Source organism: Myotis yumanensis, unplaced genomic scaffold, assembly GCF_028538775.1.
Source record: "Myotis yumanensis isolate MYYU_CA2020_CCGP unplaced genomic scaffold, mMyoYum1.0.hap1 SCAF_2, whole genome shotgun sequence".
NCBI lineage: Eukaryota > Metazoa > Chordata > Mammalia > Chiroptera > Vespertilionidae > Myotis > Myotis yumanensis.
Genome location: NW_027223753.1, coordinates 16,227,784 through 16,246,554, shown reverse-complemented (window position 1 = coordinate 16,246,554; position 18,771 = coordinate 16,227,784). Strand labels below are relative to the sequence as shown.

Sequence of the window (18,771 nt, the reverse complement as noted above, 5' to 3'; positions counted from 1 at the left end):
CCACTTCAGAGACTCCCAGGGTCTCCCTTTCTTGGGAGGAGCTAGCTACGCATTCAGGAGTTCCCATGACATGACCACTCTCAGGTTCAATAATTTGCTTAAACAACACCTTGAACACAGGGAAGTGCTACACAGAAGGTCCTTGAATAACGTCGTTTCATTATAACATTGATGAGGGGGAAAGAGCCACCACTCATGACTGGGGGACCACTGTCTGCATGGAGTTTGCACCGTCTCCCCACGTCTGCGTGAGTTTTTCCTGGGGATCCCAAAGCTTTGCCTGTGAGGTGAATGGGCGTGTCGACATCGTCCCTGTCGGAGTGAGTGTGTGTGGGACTGCACGTGTGATGGAAGGGCATCTGCTCCAGGGTGGGTTCCCCCTTGTGCCCTGAGCTGCCTGGAGAGGCTCTGGTCACCTGTGAGCCTAAACTGGAATAAGTGGGTTGGAAAAGAATGACCTTACTTGTCTTATTCATCTTTCTTAAATGTATATGAGATTCTCATTTATTTCAATGTTTAATATTAGAAGTGTTTTGGGTCATTAACCAGAAATGTGCTGCAGGAACTTAACTCTTGTTCATGCCAATAAGCCTGTGATAAAATTAGTTTTGTTATACGTAGTTTCCCTTATAGTCACAATATCCAAGAACCTTCGATGATACTGTTTTTACGATTACATTTTTATTATAGCAAAAGAATACAAATGAGAACCAGATCTTCTAGAATTGTAAGCAGAGGCAGACACACATAAGACATAGTCTGGGAGAGTTCCAAATGCAAAGCTTCTGTCATCCTCAAAGACCAATTAACCTTCTGAGTTGAAGTGTGAACCAGGGACATCTTGGTCCATGGGATGATGCTCAACCACTGAGCCACACCAGCTGGGTTCATCTTCTTTTCTTTTAAACATCAATTTTCTGTTCTACTCATTTATGCACTCACTGGTTGCCTATTATATGTGTCCTGACCAGGGATCGAACCCACAACCTTGGAACATTGGGACAACACTCCAACCAACTGAGCTACTCGACCAGGGTTCATCTTCATTTTTTTTCTGGGTGTAAAGTTCTAGATTAATTATTTTTTTCTCTAAGTATTTAAAAGATGTTGTTCCTGGCAAGAGAACCAAGATGGCAGTGTAAGTAAACACCTGTACTTACTACCTCCCACAACCACATCAAAATTACAACTAAAATACAGAACAAACATCATTCAGAACCACTTGAAATCTGGCTGAATGGGAGACATTCTGAATTATTATCAATCATGTTTTCAGAAAATAGAAAAAGGAAAGAAAACTGGGCTAAGAAGATTGTTAGTTAAGAACTATACCTGTGTAGGGCTACAGGGCAGAGAGCCAGGCAAGACATTATAATAATAAGAGGCCCGGTGCCCGACACTCGTGCATTGTGGGGGTAGGGTCCCTCAGCCTGGCCTGCGCCCTTTCACAGTCTGGGAGCCCTTGCGGGGGTGGGGGAGTGGGTGGGGGGGGTGTTGCGGGAGTGGGCCTAAGCTGCAGTAGGACATTCTTAGCACTACCTTGGAGGCAGGCCGCTGGGCTTGCTAGCCATCAGCCCAGCTTGTGGCTGAGCAGTGCTCACTCTGTGGGAGCGCACTGACCACCAGGGGGCAGCACCTGCATTGAGCGTCTGCCCCCTGGTGGTCAGTGTGTGTCATAGCGACCAGTCGTTCTGTTCGGTCAATGTACATATTACCCTTTTATTACATAGGAAATATATTTTTCAAATAATTGTGGAAAAATAGAAGCTAATTTAAATTAAAAACAAGCAGACCTACTACCTATTAGGGGTGTAAATGACCAGTAAAGGCAGCTCAGAGTCATTTCCTATGAGTCTTCCAAAGAGAATGAGAAGCAATCATTTAAGTGTGCCATGTATTTCTACATGAATCATCTTATTTCATCTTCATAGTGCTGAATCAGGTATTATTGCTCTTTTAAAATATATTTTTTATTGATTTCAGAGAGGAAGGGAGAGGGAGAGAGAGAAAAACATCAGTGATGAGAGAGAATCAGTGATTGGCTGCCTCCTGCACACCCCTACTGGGGATCAAGCCTGCAACCTGTGCATGTGCCCTGGCTGGAATCAAATCCAGAACCTCTTGGTCCGTGGAACGACACTCAATCCACTGAGCCACCACAACCGGGCCTTATCTCTCTTTTATACATGTGGGAACTACGAATTTGAGAGGTTAGGAAACTCATGAAAGTCACGCAGCGAATAACAGAAAGGTAGTATCTGATTTCAAAGTCTGTGTCCTTTCCCTCTGCCTCTGAAACAACTGTCGAGGTAGTCTTCAGCTCCAATGTGCATACATGTTTTTTTTAAAAGATAAAGTTTTACTGAAGTATACATACCTGCAGGAAAATATATAAATTGTTAGTGCAGCTTGATGAATTTTTACAATATAAATATACCTGTCTAACCAGCCCCCAGATCAAAAAACAAAACAAGCCTGACAGGTGTGGCTCAGTGGTAGAGTGTTGACTTAAGAACCACAAGGTCATGGTTCAATTCCCAGTCAGGGCACATGCCTGGATTGCGGGCTCGATCCCCAGTGTGGGGCGTGCAGGAGGCAGCCGATCAATGGTTCCCTCTCTCATCATTAATGTTTCTCTCTCTCTCTCCCTTTTCCTTCCTCTCTGAAATCAAACAATATATATATACATATATAAAAAAGAAGCAGCTGCAAGACTTACTCTCTGGCGCATTTAAGATCTTGCTCCTCAGCATATGTCCAGTTTGGCTCAAATAAACTCATAAAAGTTTTACAGGTTTGACGTTTCTCACATTGACATATATATTGTCTCTGACTCTTACAAAAGCCCCAAAATGTAAATATCTCCATTTTTCAGGTAGGGGAACTAAGGCTCAGAATCAAGTGACTTGTCCAATACCACACATTAATTATGTAGGTGTCTGCAAAAGCTAGTATTCAGTATGAGATCTGCTGCAACAAAACACGTGCTATTGCTACTAAGCATGATGCCTTTGGCAACAGCAAGTTGCCTAACGTCTGTTCAGGACAAGCTAAGCTTGAAATACTAGGGCTGAACAGGAAATGAAATTGTGAAGTCAAACAAAAGCCCAGGCATCTTTTAAAAAAAACCACACACACAAGAAAAAGCACACAATTCCCCTCTAACCAATGAAAACTCATTGCAAAAGGGAAAGTACTGCCTCTAAAAGACGCACTTTGCCCTCAAGAGGTGTGGCCGGTAGGCTTCTCAAGTAGGAGTTATTATCTAACCACAAACCAACTGTCTATCATTACACTGCACTTTAACAGACACCTATGATTGGCCAACAGAGAGCAGCATTTGAATTTAAAGAAAAGATCCAAGTAACTACAGGTTATTACTTCAGTGAGAAAGATAAAGCTTTGTTGTTAGAGGAAACTCCAACTGGGGTCAGAGATTAGGCACTAAAGCCCTGTAGTAGGGTAAAACTATTACCTCGTAACGTGTTATTACTAACAAATTCTTCATCAAATCAGCCCTTATTTTAAGTTAAACCTATTGAAAAGATATGCAAAACCTTGTGAAGTCATTTTGTAAACTGCAAAGGATTACAAAAAGGCTAGTATACAAATATTTAGAGTTTAAGAGTCAATTTAAAATATTAATCTTTAAATAGAAAGCAAAATTTGCTTGTCTATACCAGGAAAGAGTGGCAGAGTCAGAAGCAGCCACAATTCCTGATGCCTTCTTTCCTACTCATCACTAATCACATGTAAAGTTAATGTTCCTGTCTCCCATTTTCCCTCTGCTGTTCCATTGGACACCAAGTGCACTGTATCCTCAGTACTTTGCTTATTCTGGAGAAGACATACATAATAAAACCTATAAAGGAAAGAAAAAAGTGGACCAGATGACTTTATGCAAATGAAACCATGGTCTCAAGTTATAGACAGAAAAACTGCATTTTCTTTCCTTCATTGTGAGTCTGGAATGCATCCTCAGCTTAATAAAATAGAAAGATAAATGAAAAAAATTTTTTCAGCCCCACCAAGTGGATCAGTTGGTACCTGAGCATCAGGTTTCATCCCCAGTTAGGTAGTATACAGAAGGCAACCGACTGATGTTCTCTCTCTCTCCCTTCCTCTCTCTAAGCATGTCCTTGGGTGAGGATTAAAAATATGTAGCCCTGGCTGGTTTGGCTCAGTGGATAGAGCGTCGGCCTGAGGACTGAAGGGTCCTGGGCTTAATTCTGGACAAGAGCACATGCCCGGGTTGCGGGCTTGATCCCCAGTAGGGGGCATGCAGGAGGCAGCCAGTCAATGATTCTCTCTAATCATTGATGTTTCTATCTCTCTCTCCCTTTCCCTTTCTCTCTGAAATCAATAAAAATATTTAAAAATATATATATACATAATATACATATATATACAAGTTCTTCTGACAAATTCTGCAAAATAGAAAGCACTAAAATTTTAGGTAAGTTGAAATGCTGAAAAGAACTTTTTTAACTCAACCATATTTCCCTCAGCAATAGCTTCTATTATAGAAAGTTTAATAGGTATGGCTGAAAATGACATCATTTCAAATTTTATACCCTATATTACATTCATTAAGTAAAGCACTATGGAACTACTCAGAGAGCCACCAAACCAGTAATGCAGAATATTCAGGGTTGTTTTTTGTTGAAACTCACTTTATTAAAAAAAAAAAAAAGTCATGAACAATAAATTACAATCATTTCCCCCCTTTTATAAATTCTTCATAAAATATATTTGACAATTTTAAAAGAAAATTTCAAAAGTTGCTTTCATTTTTGAAGTGCTGATGACTTATTTTTTGACCATTTTGTCATGCTGGTGAATTATTTTGTAGCTGCTACAATAGTTTGATAAACATTTTACAGTTAAAAACAACAACAAAGAGGAAAAAACAGACCAGCAGAAAAACTATTCAGTGTGCTATTTATCTGACACTTAACACTTACTTCATCATAATGACAAAGTATCCCTTAGCACCAAAAAATCTACAGGAACCCCATCTTTCTAAGTGACAACTAGTGCAAAATAACATTCTAGGAACTAACTGTACAACTCCATATTTTAACTGGTCACAGCTGCCTACAAGCTTATTTTAAATATTTGGTCTTTTTTCAATTAAGACAGATTTCATAAAACACTATAAAATCATGGCAAGAGACTCTATGAAGAATAATTGTTTATTGAGTACCTATTATGGGCAAGGCACTGTGCACAAATTCTTTCTTTCATTTTTCCTATAGCAAATATCCAAGAATTTTCAAGTATTGCTAATCTCTTGTATTTCTTACTCCAGGCTGGAAAAGACCTATGGCTATACACCATTTTAAAATTGTCGTTTTATCAACTGATCTTTAGTGCTGAGCACACAGTAGGTACTTAATAAATACCTCCTGAATGAAAGAATAATGACAAAGAATTTACTGTAATTTTGCTTGGTATCTAAGGCTATTTTAGGATACAAAGACTTGAGAGAAAATCCCAGAAGAAACTTCCTGACCACCTCACACCCTTACCACCAATGAAAGAAGAGTTTTATCTCACAGGTTAAATCTTTCAAAATAAATTATAATCATTAACTTTTTAAATGAAGCAGGACCAAAGACTGTGTACTTAGGAAAGGATGGCTCCAAGCACATAGATATTTGAAGAGCTTACCATCACCTGAATCATCATGAATCTCTGTCATGTTATTGACAGACATTACAATGCTGCTCTTTACTTCCAGTAACTCAATCCCCTTGGCCAGATCTATGTTATACTAATTTGATGATCTAGACTCGAGGGTCAATTATCATGAGGTGCCAATGTATTGTTCCACCTCTTATTATCTTCAGAGTGATGTTAAAATGATTTTTTGTCTTCATTTTAAAAGACTTTATTTCAATAAAACCTTTTAGTCCAAGTTTTAAACTTCTGGATCAAGTAACACACATAGTTCAGAAAATTTATATACTCTAATTTCTTTGTGCTTATTTTTATCTTTTATAGTCCCCTGAACAAATTTTAAATAAGAAAAAAAATTGATAGCAATATTCCAAAAGTTGTGTAAGTTCAAAAGGAACATCTGAAGAGACTATGCAAACTATCAATTATTTCAATATTCTAATTTTTAAAAATACTTTTGACCAAAGGTTCTAGTGCTTTATAAACATCAACCTAGATATGGTTTTAAGGTCTCTAACCTTGAAGGCTAATGTTCTGTTTTAGGAAAATTTTCTTTCCTTAGATATTAACTATCTGCTTTTACAGGAAAACTGGAGACAACCATGTAGAGTTAAAATCAAATTGACTTCAAGAGGAATAATGGTCTACTGGTTTTTGACATAGATCATACCAATGATTGTATAAAATCTATAACTTTTCTACTTGAAAGATATAGTTGATGCCACAATATATTATCCATTTGCCAAACTATATAGGTATCATCTCCGTTAGAAAAAGGTGATCAACATTTAATACAACTATATTACTACCATTACTGTGTCAAATTAGAAGAGAAAACAGCATTCGTACAAAAATGAAAGGAATTCCAGTGATGAAACAAGAGACGATTCAAGGTAGGTAATGTGAGGACAGAGCTCATTTGGTTTCTTCAATTTTATGCTGAGGCTTAGACAAATTCTTGAAATAAAAAAAGTAATATATCAAGTACTATAGTACATATATATAGCAATGATTTCAGAAATAGAAGAATCCTATGTTCAGATTGCAGATGCTCAAGTGCAAACATGTCCCAATGCAGTGGTTTAATTGATTAATTGAGTGCTTGGTTACCTAAAGAAGGTATGACTGAATCAATAAATATCCTTGCCAACCTGCTACCACACAACTGCATGGCTAGTTCTACTCCTGCAGCTATAGGGCACTGGAGAGCTCAAACATATTCGGCAGCTTTGATCACTTAGTTTCATTTATGTTTAATCAGATTTTAGGCCCTCCAAAATGATGCCTTTAAAAAAACTGTAATTATAAAAATAAAGAACTTAGTATGATTTCATTAGAGGGAGGGATAGGGTAGGAAGATGAAGATTCTTTTATTTTTCATCACTGATTTCACCAGCAAATCTCAAAAACCCAAACCTACATCAAATAATTTAAACAGAAGTGGCATTTTCTTCATATGGAATGCAATGCACACATTCACATACTTACATATACATAAATATATACATATATGCTTCCTTTACAAAGCTTCAAAGGTTGCATTACCAGCACGCAAACCTCTTCTTCCATGGAAATTGCTAATACTGACAAGGAATGTCTAAAATACTTAGAGACATATTTCCAGAAAACTGGATTCTCTTTTCTTCTTGGCTCTTAGAGAATTTTCCTGCCAAACTTCTACCAATGATCATAAAAAAAAAAAAAAAATTTACACCCACATTGGTAATACATTTAAAACATACAAACAAAGTGGCCAGCTCGGACTTAAGAAAAATGAGGAAAAAAACATCCCACAATAAATTCTAAACCCTTAGAAGGTGAGGTTCAGCTTTTTATATTCTTTTTCAGCCACATTATGTTGCATTACTGTGAAAACAGAAGCAGCATATCATCCAAGATATTTGCAAATAATGTATGTGTCACGTTTCCCAGCTGCTATCTTTAAATGCAATTTGTACTAATCTGAGTTCTAGTTCAAAAGCATCTGGACGATCCTGAGGGTTTGCAGCCAGCATTTCCTTAATCAGTTGTTTCATTCGCCCATTCATAGACTTTTTCTTCACAGGAATAAGAAGTTCCATTTTGGGATTTTCCAGAAGTGCCTCCCCAACAGGCACAATCTCAGTTCCTTGTTTCACATAACTCCCCAAGAGTTCCTTCTTTGTCTCTGTGTCTATGAATGTGATCCTTTCCAGCATTGCCCAGATGATAATCCCCAGAGCAAAGATGTCAGCCTTTGCTGTGTAATGTCCCTCCCATACTTCAGGAGCCATGTAGAAATCTGTTCCACAGGCTGTGGAAAGGAAACACTTGTTTACACTGACAGGTTCTTCTGGGTTCTGCCCAGAGGCTGAACACACTTTACTTAGACCAAAATCAGCCACTTTCAGTGTGGGTTCCAAGTCACTGGTATCCAACCTGCTTTGAGAAATCAAGATGTTATCAGGTTTAAGATCTCGATGGATGATCTGGTTTTTATGCAAAAAAGCCAGGGCACTGCTCAGCTGAAGCATGAAGCTGGTGTTAGTTTTACGATTGGGTTTCCTGGACAACAGATACTCATTCATATCTCCTCCATCACAAAAATCCATTACAAACCACAAGTAATAGGCGCTTCTGGGATCAAAGGCAATTTCTCCTTTTAATGAAGTCTCTACGAGCTATAAGTAGGAAAAGAAAACAGTTTATAATCATCTGCATAGTTTATATAATTCAGCTATAAAAAAAGAGTAACCGGTTAAGTTAGTCTCCAATTTTATGTGGATATTCTGTAAATATTTTATTTGGTCAGTGTTTTCATATGTGCATGTTATTTTAAACTTCAGTACTTGAAACTGTCACTTTGTCCCTAATGAGTACACACCTAATCTCCAAGTCAAGAGCTGAAAACTTATTTAAAAATAGCTTTATTTTAAAAAGTGTCCAACTGCATGTGTCAATGGAGTTGAACTCTACCCACTTAGCTAATAGCTTCATGAAAAGATTGATGTTTAGCAGTTAGATCCTGGGAGATTGCCAGCTGGCATATAAACATCAATTAGGAAATGATATTAAATGAAACTGCCTGAAATACTCTTCTTCCTCATTGCACATAGACTATCAACATCATCTAAAAAATTGAGAAAAAAATGATCAAGGAACAACTTGTCATTACAGAAATAAAGTGCTCCTGTAGTCACTGATGAAAAAAGACTGACATTACTCTATACACTTCTACAACCAGAATGCAAACATGTTGGCTCTTTGTATCACCAGATGGTTTCTAAAAATCCAATTTATAAAAATTATATTTGCATTTTGATATAAAAATTCAAATTGGAGTTTGTATATTTCTTTGATACAAGCTGAAAATCTGGAATAAATCACTGTTTTATTTGTTATTACCTAATTATAATTCTCCTATTATCTGAAATTCAAGAGTATTAATTATTTTACTGAACATGAACTACTATTCTAAAATACAGGTATATAGCCCTAGCTGGTGTGGCTCAGTGGTTGAGCATCAACCTATGAACCATGAGGTCCTGGGTTCGATTCCCAGTCCGGGCACATGGCCGGGTTGTGGGCTGGATCCCCAGTGTGGGGCATGCAGAAGGCAGCCAATCCATGATACGCTCTCATCACTGATGTTTCTATCTCCTTCTCCCTCTCCCTTCCTCTCTGAAATTAATAACAAAATATTTAAAAAATAAATAAAATACAGGCATATAGTGCTTTGAAAACATATGTACTATGGTGTCCTCTTTATTTTTTTTTTTTAAATATATTTTATTGATTTTTTACAGAGAGGAAGGGAGAGAGACAGAGAGTTAGAAACATCGATGAGAGAGAAACATCGATCAGCCGCCTCCTGCACATCTCCTACTGGGGATGTGCCCGCAACCCAGGCACATGCCCTTGACCGGAATCGAACCTGGGACCCCTCAGTCTGCAGGCCGACGCTCTATCCACTGAGCCAAACCGGTCTCGGCATGGTGTCCTCTTTAGAACCATGGGTTTAAAAGAAACTCAGTAGGGAAGCCGAAGCGTTGTTGAAGAGTGAGTGAACTGCTAACTTCACATTCAAATCTACGGGTACTTCCTCATATCACTTTGGTGGGCAGAAGCAAAGAACAATTCTCCATGCCATTTCCCCCCATGGCAAACAACAGTAATTGCAAAGGTCTGCTAATGTCCTTTTGGCCTGTATTTTCTTTGTTGCAAGTGTTTGCCAGTGAAGACAGAAAATGAAAGACTATCTCATAGTTAATTACCAGGTACACTATTACTAAATATGCTGAGAGTAAAGACCAGTACCATCACTCTTACTTCACTCTCTTTTTCTGCCTTTACTCTCAAAAGCAAACTTCCTAAACAGTTTAAGCAATGCGAAGTCCCAGCATTCAAAGAATGGTTTAGAGCAGTGGTTCTCAACCTTCCTAATGCCTCGACCCTTTAATACAGTTCCTCATGTTGTGGTGACCCCCAATTTCATTGTTACAAATTGAACATAATTAAAGCATAGTGATTAATCACAAAAACAATATGTAATTATATATGTGTTTTCCGATGGTCTTAGGCGACCCCTGTGAAAGGGTTGTTCGACCCCCAAAGGGGTCGTGACCCACAGGTTGAGAACCGCTGGTTTAGAGTAAGGCCAGATAGTAAATACATATTTTAGGCTTACAAGCCACATAAGCTCTCTCTGTTCCATGTTCTTTGCCCTTTCATTTTTTAAAAAAATTCTTAAAAAATGTAAAAACTGCCCTGGCTGGTTTGGCTTAGTGGATAGAGCGTCGGCCTGTGGACTGAAGAGTCCTAGGTTCGATTCCAGTCAGGGGCATGTACCTTGGTTGCGGGCACATCCCCAGTAGGGGGTGTGCAGGAGGCAGCTGATCGATGTTTCTCTCTCATTGATGTTTCTAACTTCTCTATCCCTCTTCCTTCCTCTCTGTAAAAAATCAATAAAATATATATTTTTTTAAAAATGTAAAAACTATTTTTAGCATTTAGGCCATACAAAAACTGGTCTAGGGCTATAGTTTGAGAGCTATAAAAACTGATTGAGAGCTATAGCAATACAGAGCCCAATTTGCTTATTTTCATGTGTAGAGGATGTTAGTCACTGGCTCTCTTGCCTAAAATCCTTCAATAGCTTTCCTGTTCTCTGAGGATATAGTCTAGGCTCTTTACTAAGGGCTAAGGGCTCCTGTGTGCTCTGACCCCTGCTGAGCTTTCTAGCCTCATCTAAAAGAACTCATCTTAGCCCAGTCGAGTGTGACTCAGTGGTTGAGCGTTGATCCAGGGACCAATATTCCTGGTCAGGCTGGGTTGCGGGCTCTATTTCCAATGTAGGGCATGCAGGAGGCAGCCGGTCAATGATTCTCTCTCATCATTGATGTTTCTCTCTCTTCCTCTCACTTCCTCTCTGAAATCAACAGAAACATATTTTAAAAAAATAACTCTTTCTATACACTAAAGTCTTACTACCTTCTTTCAGTTCTTAGAACCTGTCATACTTTTTGCTCCAATAGATTTGTATGCATAGTTCTTTCTGCCTAGGAAGTTTTCTTACTCACCTGGCTAATGCCTCTTCACCCTACAAGTTTAGTTAAAGCAGTTAGTACTTATAAACCCCAGGATGTCAGTTTCCCTATTATATGTTCCTATGCCATCCTGTACTTCTCACTCATGACACTTATCACAAGTAGGCAGAGTGGCCCCTAAGTTCTTATGCATGAGATTGTGTCCTCTGTTAATTACTTGTTTTACATTTTTTTCTAGGTGAGGTGTTTAGATATCAGGAACTGATTTTTTTTTTAAATCTTCACCCAAAGATATTTTTTCTTTTCCTTTTTTAAAATATATTTTATTGATTTTTTACAGAGAGGAAGGGAGAGGGATAGAGAGTTAGAAACATTGATGAGAGAGAAACATCGATCAGCCACCTTCTGCACACTCCCCACTAGGGATGTGCCCGCAACCAAGGTACATGCCCTTGACCAGAATCGAACCTGGGACCCTTGAGTCCGCAGGCCGACACTCTATCCACTGAGCCAAACCGGCTAGGGCCAAAGATATTTTTTTCATTGATCTTTAGAGAAAGAGTGGTAGGGGGAAGGAGGGAAAGAAAGAGAGAGGAACATTGATGGGAGAGACACACACCGACTATTTGCCTCCCACAGTCGCTCCAACCAACCAGGGCTGGTTATCGAACCTGCAACTAAGGTATGTGCCCTTGACTGGGAATCAATTCTGCAACCCTTCTGTCCTCTGGCAGATGCTCTAACCACTGAGCAACCGGCAAAGGCGGGAACTGATTTAATGATTCCAACAGACAACAAAGAAGCTATCTGGAAAAACAAGGAGAAAAATAAAAGATTTGTAGAGAGAATTGAGAAGACTACGCATAGGGACTCTGTGGCCACTCTCTAGATTTAATTGTCTTTACCAGATATAAATATTGGTTGTCTTTACTAGATATAAATTTAGATAAACTAAATGTGTTGATGAATACCTGGTTAACTAAACAAATCTATAGAAAAGACAATTTTAATAGGGCTACCTAGCATAGAGTACTCCTATATGTTAAGTATTGTATCTGCATCACTTCTAATTTTGACAACTTCCATGGAAGGTAGAAATTATTATTCCTATTTTACATACAAGAGGTAGATGCTGGGAAAAGTTAGATTATTTATTCAAGGTTATACACCTGGCAAAAAGTGCCACAAGTAAAACACAAGTCTATCAAGCTTTAAAAGAGGAAGGAAAGAGATTACTAAACAAAAAGGTGTTTTAGTTTAAAAAAAAAAAAATCATCACTGCCCTGGCCAGTGTGGCTCAGTTGGTTGGAGTATTGTCCCATACACCAAAAGGTGGTGAGTTTGATTCCCGGTCAGGGCACATACCCAGGTTTTGAGTTTGATCCCCATCACCATGTTTCTCTCTCACATTGATGTCTGTCTGTCTGTCTGTCTCTCCCTCCTTTCCTCTCTCTAAGATCAATTTTTTAAAAAAATCACTGAATCAAGTCTGGAAGTACTTATATCATAAAGCCTTGAAAGACCAGCTAATGCCTAGTTACTATAAAGCTTGCTTGATCTGGACTCAAGGATACCATCAGCACTGTTATGTGTTTAAATGTCTTGGTCTCCAAAATTCAATGGAAGGTTCTATACACTTTTAAGAGCAAATTCGGTGGTAAGAATGTTTCTGATATTTTCTATGAGTATAACTTACAAAATAAGCACTTTGAGAAAAGTAAACAATAAATCAAATAGAGGCAAAATAGCTGTGTTTTATAATCAATCTTAGAAAAGTTCAGGGCATAGCATGGTAAACTGCAACGTATATTAGATTCTCAAGATTGATATTTGTTCACCATACAGTAGAACTAATTACACATACAGGTATTGATTGCTTTCTTTGTTGTTTCTAATCCATAAGCCTTTGCTGTTTTAAAAATAGACTTTAGCCTAATGGTAAATTCTGAATTCAGACACACTCATGGAAAATTGTTTCCCTTTCCAAGAATGACTGGACTTAAGAAATTTTGTTCTGGCCTTTAACTAGCTATGTCTTAAGAATCTTTTCTCTTTAGTGAGTATAGAGCTACTAGAGATTTTGGTCGATGGCAGAAGCCAACCTAAAAAAAACTAACCAGAAGTTTTCCTGTTAATGCTTTTCCCAGGTCTACAAAAGAATAACATGGAGGCAAAAGAATAATTTGGAGGTTAAAAGAGCACAATTTTTAGGTTCCAGTTCTGCTAAATGCTAGCTATGTGACTTTGTATGTAATTTAAACCTCAGTTTCTTCATTTGTATGTAGATAATAATAGTACTTTTCTCATAGTATTGTTCTGAACAACTGCCTTTAAAGCACTTAGCACACAGCATGGAACTAAGTAGGAACCCAAATAAGTTAGCTTAGCACTGTTAATAACATTCAGGTGCTAAGCCACATACTTCATGAGAATTAAGTGGAACTGAATGGTTAAAAAACTATATAATCGTCTAAAACAGCAAAGGCTTATGTTCAAAGCAGTGTCCTGTTGGTGCTGCTATTGATTGTGGACATTTTCTCTTTCTTTTGTCTTCAGTTTTTAAAAAATTGATTTCAAATAAGTAAACTTATTAGGGTCTAGTCTTGATCACTTCTCTAGCTCCTATGTTGCCCCATTCCTATGCAGACTGGCAAATATCGTGGCATAACAGGTGGCTTATATTATTTTTAGGTATTTGCATCACGGTTTAAATAACACCTTGTTTTAAAGCAAACATCTATTCAATTTTTGGCAGACCCCTATCTACGCCTCTATGAACACCTGCATTTAAAAGTAGTTCATCTGATTCTTTCATTCCTCTTTTTGCTTAACAATGCCACATTCAAATCATTTCTATTTCCCGTTCAACCACACATACCTGTAAATAAAGGGAAGAATTAGAGCCATGGGACATCTTTTGCACCATCCCATCTTTTTGTAGGATGCATTCCTCCAAGTGAATCACATTTGGATGTTGGCTCTTGATACTGCTTAGGGCCCAGAACTCACGCAGGGCTAGTTCAACATTCTCAGGAGCATGGCATCGAATTTTCTTCACTGCCACGCGTGCAGAGGTCTTTCTGATGACTGCTTCATACACAACACCGTAACTACCTCGGCCTACCTCCCGTATTAGATCGTACTTTGGCTGGCTACTCACCATCTTCAAGGTCAAGGCTTCTGGAAAAATCAACAAAATGCTTTATTGAAATTAAGCATGCCTACTGGCTTGTATTGCTTCTTATGTACGATTTAGCTATCATTTCTCTGTTTGCAATGCTTGAAAGGTATTTGCTATACCTTGGGCAAATCTAAACATTTTAATCATAACAGTAAAACAGCTAACATTAATGTAGTACTTACCATCTATTAGGAACTGTTTCAAGCAATTTTTAATACAGGTTGGGGCAAAAGTAGGTTTACAGTTGTGACTATGCACAAGTTTATTCTTTTTTTAATATATAATTTTATTGATTTCAGAGAGAGAGGGAGAGATAGAAACATCAATGATGAGAATCATTGATTGGCTGCCTCCTGCAAGTCCCTACTGGGCATCTAGCCCACAACCGGGGCACACGCCCTCGACTGGAACCGAACCCGGGACCCTTCAGTCCAGAAGCTGGCACTCTATCCACTGAGCTAAACAGGGCAGAAGTTTATTCTTGTATTATTATTTATTAACTATTGTATTATTTTCTGTACGAACAACTGTAAACCTACTTTTGCCCCACTTTGTATTCTGGATATCAGCCCTTTGGAACATAGATGTGTCAATGCACTTGATCCTCATAATAATGCTATGAAGTAGATACTACTATTGTCATTTTATAGGTGAGAAAAGGGAAGCATGGAGAGTTTAAGCAACATGCCCAAAGTTGGCTATTTGAAACCAGGCCACCTGGCTCTGACATCCGCAGTTTGAACCACTGCACTATACTGCCTCTTACAAAAACTGCTCCAATAGTCACTGTTAAAAATAAACCAAAACATTCAGCATTCTTACAGATCACGAAAAACACAAATGCTAGCTTCTCTTTAAGGCTGACACACACACATAAAAGGTCACAAAACAGCAAACACCCCTCACAGTGAGAAATGCAAACACCTGGCTTAGGCTTCGGGACTGAAAGTGAGCCAGAGCACATTGAGAAACGAAAACGTGACCTTGTTTAAGTCAAAATGTATATGTTCCTATTTTAACTTTATGTTACTTCCTTATGTTATTTCCTGCAAACTAAATGAAAATAAAGTCTGTGGAGGAAAAAAAAACCCCCACACGTTCCTTACAGTGGTTCTCAACCTTCCTAACGCCGCGACCCTTTAATTCAGTTCCTCATGTGTGGTGACCCCCAACCATAAAATTATTTTCGTGGCTACTTCATAACTGTCATGTTGCTACTGTTATGAATCGTCATGTAAATATCTGATATGCAGGATGTGTTTTCATTGTTCGCGACCCACAGGTTGAGAACCGCTGCAAGTAAAGGGAGCTACTTAGAATATGATTGCCTTTCTGCTGTTGAACAATAGTTATTTAGATCTAGGTCATTTCTGCCAACAAACACCGTCCTACATATCAAGGGGCTCTCTTTGTTCGGGGGAACAAAAAGCCACTGGTCCTTGGGGCTGACGGACTGGGAACAGCTACTTTAAGTCCGCAGGGACGATTGAATCGAGAAAACGAAAGCTTCCGAGATTGCTCCAGTCCCGCGTCCTCCGGGGGGACGCCCACCCTGCAAACCCCAGTGTGTGTCCCGGCGTCCGGTTTCCTGGCCCAGAGCCCTCTGCCCGGACCGCACAGCGGACTTTCCCCTCGGCTTCCCACGGCCGCCCAGCGCTGCCCACCTCCCAGCGGCGGCGTCTGTGAAACCGTCCCGTCTGCCCGGACGCAGGAGCACCTCAGGGCGGGGAGGGCGGGTGCGCACGAAACCCTCGCGATCCGAGCAAAACACAGCACGGCGATGCACCCTGTGCTCACCTGCGGGGCTGAGGCGGGCACCCGGGCCCGCCCGCCCGCCCGCGGTGCTCACCCGGCGCCCGGACGCGGGCCGGCCGGGCCGTCCACCTGCTGGTGCCCGGGGAGGGCCGGTCCCGGGCAGAGGTGTAGCCGGACGCGGCAGCTGCGGGCCCAGCTCATTGGCCAAGTCTCAGGCCCACCCCCTCCCCAGCGCGTCCAGACCAAACCCGGAGGGAATGCTCCCGAGGCCCCGCACCCGCAGGGGCCCGTCCTGCGGCGGCCCCAACCCCCGCGGGCTGGCGGCTGAGGCCGGGGGCCCGGGGCAGAGGCCACAGGCGTCAGAGGAGGCCGGTGGCCTGAGGTGTGCGGGCCGGAGGCCGGAGGGGCGCGAGGCCCTCCCCAGGAGGACTCCGCTGACAGGGCTGTGACAGGCCCCCCGGAGGGGCGGGCACCTGCGGGGCCGCGGGCTCTGCAGCAGGGCCTCTCCGCCAGGCTGACGGGCCGGATTTACCTCAGGGCCGCCGCCGCCGCTTCTCCCTCTCACGGGCTCTGCAGGCCGCCATTATCGGGCAGCTCGCGCCTCCGCCGCCGCGGCCTCCCGTCAGAGGCCGGCGCGCGCCCCCGTGCTGCGCGGACTTACACCCCGACGCCGCGGGCCCCGCCCCCTCCGGCTTTCCGTAGCGCGAGCGGGACGCAGCGCGGTCCCCATTGGGCGCGCGCCCCGCGCTCCCGGCCACCTCCGCGCTCCCCGCTCCCCTGGCTTCCAGGAGTCGGGAGCCGGGAAGGTGTGCGCGCTCCGGCTCCGGCACGCACCACTCCGGTCCCTCCACGCAGGGGAGGCCGGCCCGGGAGCGAGGAGGCCACCCCACGCCGGGGACTCGGCCGCGCTGCGGCCGCAGCGGGCGAGCACGGCCCGGGCCCCGGGCTGGTCCTCAGCAGGGGTCGGGGCGCGGGGTGCACGCGCTCGGCGCGGCCGCCCCTCTCCCTTTCGCCCCCCTGCCGACCTACCCAGCGGCGGGCAGGTGTGCGAGGGTCGCTGGGGTCGGACGTCCGGTGCATCTTCCTTGGCGCGGGCCGAGGGTGCGTGCGGGAAGCGGAGAGCCTCGGCGGGCCCGAGCTGGGAGGCCTGGCGTCGGCCCCGCCGGGAGGGAGGCGGCCCCTTTTGTCAGAGTCTCCGAGCCATGTCTGCGGGCGGTGCAGTTGCCGAGGCGGCCGCGGCGCCGGGCTGGGTGCGCTCATCTGGGAAGACGCCGTCCCCTGCCCCGCCGGCGCGGTGGTATCTCCCTTAAAGCAGCCGGCGCCTCATTGTTCCGGGACCGCGGCCGCCGGGAGTCGGGGGCGCCCAGCCCGGCGCGGGGAGGAAGGGACGGTGGCGCCCGCACCTGGCCGCTGTCACCCGCGCGTGACCTGCTTGACGGCCGCACCCGCGGGCTCGTGGAGAGTCCGGACCCAGCGGGCGCGGGCCGGCGGGGCCGGGATTGGCGGAGAACGCAGCGGCGCCCTCGGCCGGCGGTCAGCCCAGTCGTTGGGCCAGCGACAGCCGGCGTTCAGCTCTCAGCGCGCGCTCGCCTGGCCGGCGCGGGGCTGTCAGTTCCTCGGGGACCAGAACCGCCCGTCATTCAGTCAGTTACCCAGATGAGTGAGCATCGCCGGAAGCGTCCATTCCTTCTGCACCTATTGTGCACCTCCTGTTTGTCAGTAGGCGGTCGGTCCTCCTCCCAGTGCTGAGTAAGGCACGATGTGCAAAGGATCTGCCGCCGCCTTCAAGGATCAATCAATTACCCATTTTATTTTCTGTCCTCCATTTATTGACCTTCTCTAGAGCCTGAAACTGACTTTAGAGAAGGTCTAAATTACCTCCTCTAATCCTGACCAAACCCCACAGGCTTTATTATTAACCCAATTTTTACAAAAACGAGGAAACAGGTCTCTGACTTATTTGATCTGAAGGTGTCTGTTTCTTGGGGGGAGGGTGCCTGCTTTGAATACTCACACCCCTAGTGTGACACCTCCCTTCCCTCCATCCCGCCCCTCCAAAAAACTGTTCTGTAATCTGTGCCAGGCTTTTGTCCTGAGTGCCATGCACCAGTCTTCACCTTTCTACTGGGACTACTGAGGTCGGCCGAGGCTTGGTTTCTGCTCTTCTTGAAAGTAGAGGGAAATACGGAAGGCTCTGTGGACAGCTAGCTACCTATATCAATAATTGATCTGAATCCGAGGATGGATATCTCTAGGCCAGGTTTGTCTCAATCATTAACTATAGGAGCCCTTCCTTTCAAGCTGGCTGCAGAACAGACTTGAAATCCGCACCCCTCAATCCCCAAAGCACAGCTGAGTCTAATCTGTGAGGTGGATTCAGGACTGTGGAGCTTAAAACTTTAACAATTTAGGGTGTCCTCTTTAGGAAAAAGATTACAAATTGGCCCTGTAAACACATTGCTGGGGCCTTGGAAACGGTTTCATTTTTTTATAAATATATATATTTTTATTGATCTCAGAGAGAGGGAGAGAGATAGAAACATCAGTGATGAGAGAGAATCATTGATCAGCTGCCCTCTGTACACCTCCTACCTGGGTATGTGCTCTGATGGGGAATTAAACTGTGAC

The 18,771-nt window shown here is 42.7% G+C and overlaps 1 protein-coding gene across 3 annotated transcripts; it reads right to left on the bottom strand.

The window, feature by feature from the left end:
- Positions 1–4,651: 4,651 nt before the first annotated feature.
- PDIK1L (PDLIM1 interacting kinase 1 like) lies at positions 4,652–17,322 on the bottom strand. Of its 3 annotated transcripts, none has more exons than XM_070404417.1 (3): positions 17,173–17,322; positions 14,086–14,387; positions 4,652–8,342 (listed from the first exon to the last, which is right to left on the bottom strand). In XM_070404417.1, exons 2-3 carry the CDS (start codon positions 14,368–14,370, stop codon positions 7,602–7,604), a joined length of 1,026 nt encoding a protein of 341 aa, XP_070260518.1. In that variant the 5' UTR covers positions 14,371–14,387; positions 17,173–17,322; the 3' UTR covers positions 4,652–7,601. The 3 variants fall into 3 exon arrangements, with proteins under 3 accessions (XP_070260518.1, XP_070260516.1, XP_070260517.1); XM_070404415.1 differs by lacking the exon at positions 17,173–17,322 and adding an exon at positions 16,676–16,875; XM_070404416.1 differs by lacking the exon at positions 17,173–17,322 and adding an exon at positions 16,186–16,203.
- Between the last annotated feature and the right edge of the window lie 1,449 nt (positions 17,323–18,771).

Coding starts and splice junctions, on each gene's coding strand:
- PDIK1L (XM_070404417.1), bottom strand. CDS start 14,370: ATGGTGAGTAGCCAGCCAAAGTACGATCTAATACGGGAGGTAGGCCGA. Junction 8,343..14,085: donor ATTCTTCCCTTTATTTACAG/GTATGTGTGGTT, acceptor TCCTACTTATAG/CTCGTAGAGACTTCATTAAA.